The following is a 6,851-nucleotide window of genomic DNA, read 5'->3' on the forward strand; positions in this document are numbered from 1 at the left end:
TAACTTAAAAAAGTTAAGTCATAATATTTGATCAAGGATTTATTTCATTTTTGAGTGAACACGATAAGAGTGGCTCAAAATCAGGCGTTTACTATCAGAAATGAACAGACTTCACATAAATCAACATTCTGACGCGATCAGACCTTCGCATTGTCATTTTAAGAACACACAAAGGAAAGACAGGTTGGGACTTCAGAAAACAGGTCTTGGTCCACTTTAAACCAAAACCCTCTGTGGGCAGCAGAAACCTTCAGATAGGACAGGACAGCTGCACTGAAAATCAACTACAAGAGTTTTAAAGAAAAAAATGTTTTTCATGGCTGTGCAGCAGAGACTTGATGAGGAAGAGTTTTATTCAGTAAAAGCAGAACCATTCAGAGATTTAGTTTTACTGGCAGAGTTACGGCACAACACGTCAAACTTTCTGTTGTATTTAAAGGGCAACAGAAAAGGATGGTTTGAGGCCGACTCCACCCTCAGCCCAGATTCGAAAAAAAAAAAAAAAAAAAAAAAACAGGCTGTGAGGTGTGGTTTGAATCTGTGATAGACAGTGACAGTGAGGTTAGCTTGAGGTAAAGTAGTTATTCTGCATCTTCAATAAGGGGAGAAGTACCGAGCTAAGTGATGCCAGTATCTTCACAGAAATTTTTGTGGAGGTTGAGGATTTTTTTTCCTCCACCTTCTCCATAGGCATACACCCCTGTCCAGATCAAAGGGAACCCATGTCTCAGTGGTAAAATGACGCTAGCATCATAGCTAATGAAGGCTAACGTATTAAGGAATTTATGCTGAAGCTGCAGAGTATGATGACGTGAAACTTCTGAAATGACGTGGGACTTACACCAGTTAACCAATCACAACATTCAACTGTGATACCTCGTTTCAACCTGTAGAGGGTGGTTTGATATTCTACCGTAATCAAAATAGACCCCCTTTGCTCTGATTACTGCTTTGAATTCTCTTGGCAGTCGTTTTAAAAGCTAGTCACCTGCAGGTTCGATTCCCGCCTCGCCGATCATGTGTTGAAGTGTCCTTGGGAAAGACACTGAACCGTGTTGTCTCTGGTGTAAAGTAGGCTCCAGTGTTCGGCAGCGGTCGTGTGTTCTGTCATCTGTCGGACATCAGTGTGTGAATGTGTGAATGGATCTGTGACTGTAAAGCGCTTTGGGTCTTCAAAGAAGGTAGAAAAGCGCTATGCAATATGCCATTTACGCAGTGGCGGGCCGTCAGGGCCTGCAAGGCCTTCTCTGCTGGCCTAAAAATATCTGAATCACAGACTGATATTAATTATTATTTATTTCCGTGAATATGTATTCTATAATTCCAAATGCTCTGTCTTCGTCCTTTCATTGCTGTCTCCCTGGTTGCGCTGCTTCCAGACGTGTATTTTCCTATTTAAGCATTAACCAATCACATTGCAGCACCATTTGTTGCTAGGGTCAAAGAAATCTGCCCGGAGGCCTTCACAATCAGTTCTGCGGGCCCTGTAGCATAAAATAATTGTCGACCAAACTGTTGCTTCAACCAATCAGATTTGGAGTAGGCGACACCAAGGCCAGCTAGCAGGCGCACGGAAACGTCATCATTTTCACGAGCTTTGATTGGACAGCTCGCAGCTCGCTCTGGTTCTGCGTTATGTGACGGACACAGGTGCCGAGGAGCGGCGTGTCAGGTTTGAAGATGTTACCAGTGGAAAGCGTCTCATCGTCTGATTTTTGGTGGAAAATGAATGTCTGGGTAAAGTTGTGGCACAGTTTTGTCTGGCACGGGTAAAGGAGTTCCGTGACTCCGTTGAGCGGGAGTGAAGCTGATACGAGGAAATCTACGAGGCCCCTGAACGCACCGCGGGCGCTCCAAGCGCACGAAGGGGTGCAGCGCAAAATCCTCGCGCGCACTACCGACAATATTATTTTCCAGACACAGACCAGATTTCAAAATCACGAAAAACTGATGTTTGTCTCCCTCCTCGACCACAAGAAGCTTCAGGAATACCAGAACAATTCCCGCATGCAGCCTTTTCCAGCTTATCACAGCCACGGAACACTTTCCATCTGCGAAACGCATGGATTCTGCATGACAGAGTGATTGAAATCTTCTTGAGGATAGAAAGGATGGATTTTGTGTTTAAATAATCTGGATTTTTGGTGAGTAAAATTTTGCTATCTCCCTACATAATATTGAAATTTTATCAGGTTATTGTTGATGCTTTTGGTGTGTGTGTGGCAGTTGTACCTGCACTAGAAGTTTTATTGCCATAAAATAGTTAATGAGGGTTGGATTGATTTAGATGGAGCACTACTGAAGGCCTAGGTGTGAAATGCACGGCCCGCCACTGCATTTACGCTAGTGTGGTCCGTCAGTGAGGTAGGTGGTGATCCATGCAGTTGGTCAACTCCAGCTGCCGGAGAGTTTCCCTTCAGCAGCGCTGCTTCGGGTAAGAGAGGGATCAGTACAGCAGATAGATGATTGCATAAAGAAATAAGGAATTCATCAGTTAAAGTAAGAATATTTTTTTTATTCTCAGTTAAGTTTCTTCAACAATGAATGATAAACAGCACGTCGGTCAGAAACAAATTTAAACTGTCTGCATACATATGAGCACAAAAACTAAAATACAATTACAGTATTAAAAAGAGAACTTTCAAATCAAGAGCTCTTTTTACTCCAATTTCAAATAGACAACATGTGCATCCTGAAAAAAATAGTCAAGGACATAAACATCTGTAATATCAAATTAATGCATAACATAATTCGGCCTGCAGTGTATGTCAGTGAGGCAAATAAATATGCTCCATTCAGCCTCAGACATGGAAAGCCGTGGCAGCTTTAAAAACCCTCATATTTTGTGTACTGCGGTAACTCATTCTGGCCAGTTTGTCACAAAAAACAAACATGATCCAAATGAAACACAGGAAGGTAAAATCTTTCATTGACCTCTCCAGTAATTAGTTTGATCAACAGCTCCAGTCAGCTTTGGGAGGCAGCTCAGGTCCTCATGAATCTCAGCCTCGTCCCAGGGACCATGGATGTTGTCTTTGTGTCTTTGCAGCCTCACAAGCAGCAAAGGACAGAGGAATGTAACACTGGCTAAGGCCAGGGATAAGAACAAGGCTCCACCCAGGGACTGAGATCCCAGACCCCCAAGACCACCAATGCACACCCCCACACATGCTCCAGGGAAGTGGCCGGGTGCATTTTCTCTCAGTCTCTGCAGCAGACATGGCCACAGGGCGAACACCAGTAAAGCACAGCTCAGCATGGCAAAGGTGTGCAAAGAACCAGGCAACCTGGAAGCTAAGCACACTGAGGCAAACAGGGCTGCATTTAGGGACAGGCTTCCAGGAGGGGAGGGCTGGGCATACGGAAAAGCAACAAGGTGGGCCAGCAGCATGACAGAAGACATGGCGTACACAGTGTCTGTACTCACAGACTCAGTTAAAGTCTTAAGAACCGGAGAGAAACCAAACGTGAATGAGAGGAAGATAGCAGCACTCTGTAAATCAGCCAGATGTGTGCGGTGACCACTGCACAGTTTTGTTTGTAGAGTCAATAGCTGGTGGAGTCCATAACCCAAGAGAGCTGACAGCAGGCTGCTCCACAGTAGCGTCTCAGGAGCCAGCAGACCCTTGAAAAAGAGCAGAAAACACTGTTTAGCCAGATTGTTGGTCATCAAAAATACTAAATACTCCATAGTTATACCTGCTCCATGTAGAGCCAGAGTGTGAGAAAAATGGCCACACAGGATATCTGCTGCCCCACAAAGCCGGCCTCCTTCACCACAGCCCAGTAGCGGTACTGTTGGATGCCCTCGTTCCTCCGCAGCTCCTCTAGGAACCGATGGTCCACGTAGTTATCAGGGAACAGCTGTGGTTCCCACAGTACCTTCCGCCAGGGCACAGCCTGATTCGAAGAACTGTCCGGCCCCATCGCCCTGTTCAGATCAGGCTCGTGTTCACTGACGGTTCATGTCACTGCTTTTTAAGGAAGATGGATAGTAGAGGAAGGATCTTCATGCGACAGCGCTGAACATTTGAAAGTATTGCTCCCAGACAAAATGAGCGTTTCCAGTTTGGCTGATGTTATTCATTTGTGTTTATGTCCAACCAGCACAAATCTGATAGAAATTCATACTGGTTGCACAGTGCACATTTAAGCATGTTTGAGATGACCCAGGCGGGCGCAGATTACTTTGAGTGCAGAGGATGCTGGTTAGTTTTTTTGCTCCAGTGTCATGTAACATGCCTGCCATCTCAAAAGTAACGCGAGGGGGAGGGTCCAGGCACCTGGAAACAGGTGAGAGTTGCTGGAAACCTGGAACTGCGCTGACTGCAAACCACCTGAGAGACTACAAAACAATGCATTGTGGGAAACGGTGTCCTGACAGTTCTTGTAATTTGTAGTGCTGCTGATCAGAAATGGCTGGTGTTCAATAAAGGAAATCTGTATATTGTGACTCTTTCTGCAAATATTCAATCACTGATGAACAAATAATATTTCTATTTATCCAAAAGGTTGTAGTCATTAAACTCAACATCACTCAGAATACTTTATGATTAGAAATGACTTTACTTGAAACAATTATTTTTTTCTACTGATAATCAGTTTGGCTTTAATCCTAAAAATCATCATTTGCATTTATGTAACCAAAGGAACTCATAAGTACAGGCATCATAAATCACCAAAGTTAACCTCAGTTTCAATTATATTTATGTCTCTGCAACAGTTCACATTGATAGAGCCCAGCAGCTTTTTTTCATCTACTGTCCCTGGCAGATGTTATAATTATCGACCTTCAAAGCTCTGGATCTACAATAGATATACGAATGTGTGACAATAGACCGTTTCACAGTAACGTCAGACAATATTGCAACAGGGCTGAAAATGGGAATAGTGACTTTCGGCTTTCGGGTTTAGATTGGCAAAGCTGACAGTTAATTTCTGTAAATAATAAAAGGTAGCATTACCAATTTCAACAGAAAAATGTACAATATTTATTTTAAAAATGTTCTGCTGAACTGTATTTTCATTTCCTCTCCTAGATTGTTCATAAATCGAATTATACATTTTAATTTGTATTTTTAATCCTTCAATATTTGAGATTCTATCGAAAATATTAACCCTACATCTGGGCAGATATTTTTCTAACGGGTTCTAATTTTCTTGATGTTATTTACACGTTTTTTTAAGCGAGATCAACACAAAAACTGATAGAAAATAATGTTGGACACACGCATTAGGTGCAGCCAAGATGCACATTGCTGCATGTTGGCCACGTGTCTTTTAATTGCACCCAAGGCTAATGTAGTTGTTGTAAGGTGTATTTGTTATTTTTTCGGGGTATTTTACGTGGTAATTGTTAAAATAGGAATGCTTTTAATAAGAATATTTTTTGACCGTTTCAAATGATTTTGATTCTTGTTTATCTTTATTATCCTGCAGGGGTCAGACATGGTTATGAGCAACAGCAAAGAGGAGCTACGACAGAAAATAACACGACAGTTATTAGTTTACTTTATTGTCAGACACGTTGAAACTGTCTGACTTTATCTCTATTTTTGGTGATTTTTGAACACAGAAATGTAATCAACTTTAACTTTAAAGATCTTCTGCAGATCTACGTCTCATCCCCGTCATGGAAAGCTAGCGTTAGCATTAGCATTAATTAGAAAGAGAAAATCTGAATTACCGTCATAATCAAACCAGCAGCATTCAATGAAGTTCCTGTAACCCTCATCTAACTATGACCGGGTTGTAGAGAGAAATAATCCTCGACTGGTTTAATATCATCCAGAGGAATTTGGGGAAGCAGCTCAAATATTGAAGGATTATTCAAATTTGTATTTAGATCTCTGAACGATCATAGAAAAGCAATGAAAAATCAGTTCAGCAGGACTCATCAAGAAACTATTGTACATTTTTCTGTTGAAATTGGTATGGTTACCTTTTATTATTTATGTAAAATTGTGTCAAACAGCGTTCAGCTGTCAGCATTGCTGTTCTAAACCTGAAAACCTGAAGTGACTATTCGCATTTTCGGCCCTGTCATCATTTTGTCTGACGTCACAGTGAAAAGGGTCTACCACTTAAAATACCTATTGATAAAAATATATATATATTACATAATATTAAAACGAATATTAAAGACAGAATGGATCATTCTTAGAGGGATTGGCATATTAAAACTCTAGCGCAGGGGTCACCAACACGTCGCCCGCGGGTGACAGGTCGCCCGCGAGCACCTCATCAGTCGCCCGCAGGTCTCTTCTAAAAATAGCAACTCACTTGTGAGCTGCTCGAAAATTTTATTTTATTGTGATGCAATTTTTTCTTAAAATCACACCTGCCTTTATAAAGAATAAAAAATTAAAACATCTTAAAAATAGATGCTTTTTTTCTTTTTTTTTTTAAATCGTCTGATCTGAGCGCTGTACAGCCGTGCTCACCAAGAGGTCCCGCAGCGTCAAAGCGCTTTAGAAATTGCGGGTCATATACGGAATCGCCCAGCAGCTCCTCCTCCTCCTTTCCTCATCGCTTCATCTACAGCCGCACTTTTGCAGCTTGGAGCCTGAAGTCTCATGAGCACGTGCGCCGTGACAGAAACTTGAATTTATGTTGTCGTGTTTTCAAACAGAAAAAAGGTCCTGGTTCTTTCCTGTTAGAATGCTTTTTCTTTTAACCGCTGAAAGGACTTCTCTCTCTTCTGAGTCGAGCTGCGCTGCACGCGCCCCAGACAGAGCTGTGACGTCCCTTTTAGTGAATCAAAAAAAGAAAAAAAAACTTGTTCTTGTTCATCGCCGTGTTTTTAATGACTTATTGCATGAGTTGTTTGTGATTTATCACAAAAATATAAT

General features: G+C 41.9%; 1 protein-coding gene across 2 annotated transcripts in view; it reads right to left on the reverse strand.

Moving 5' to 3' along the window:
• Nucleotides 1-2,494: 2,494 nt before the first annotated feature.
• pigc (phosphatidylinositol glycan anchor biosynthesis, class C) overlaps nucleotides 2,495-6,851 on the reverse strand; it is an 11,171-nt gene continuing 6,814 nt past the window's right edge. For both annotated transcript variants that reach the window (XM_024261822.2, XM_024261823.1), the window contains exons 2-3: nucleotides 3,700-3,931; nucleotides 2,495-3,625 (exon numbers count right to left, since the gene is read on the reverse strand). In XM_024261822.2, the coding sequence (XP_024117590.2) occupies nucleotides 2,927-3,625; nucleotides 3,700-3,931 (931 nt within the window). In that variant the 3' untranslated portion in view covers nucleotides 2,495-2,926. The remainder of the gene's footprint in view (nucleotides 3,626-3,699; nucleotides 3,932-6,851) is intronic.

Source organism: Oryzias melastigma, unplaced genomic scaffold (assembly GCF_002922805.2).
Source record: "Oryzias melastigma strain HK-1 unplaced genomic scaffold, ASM292280v2 sc00328, whole genome shotgun sequence".
Classification (NCBI taxonomy): Eukaryota; Metazoa; Chordata; class Actinopteri; order Beloniformes; family Adrianichthyidae; genus Oryzias; species Oryzias melastigma.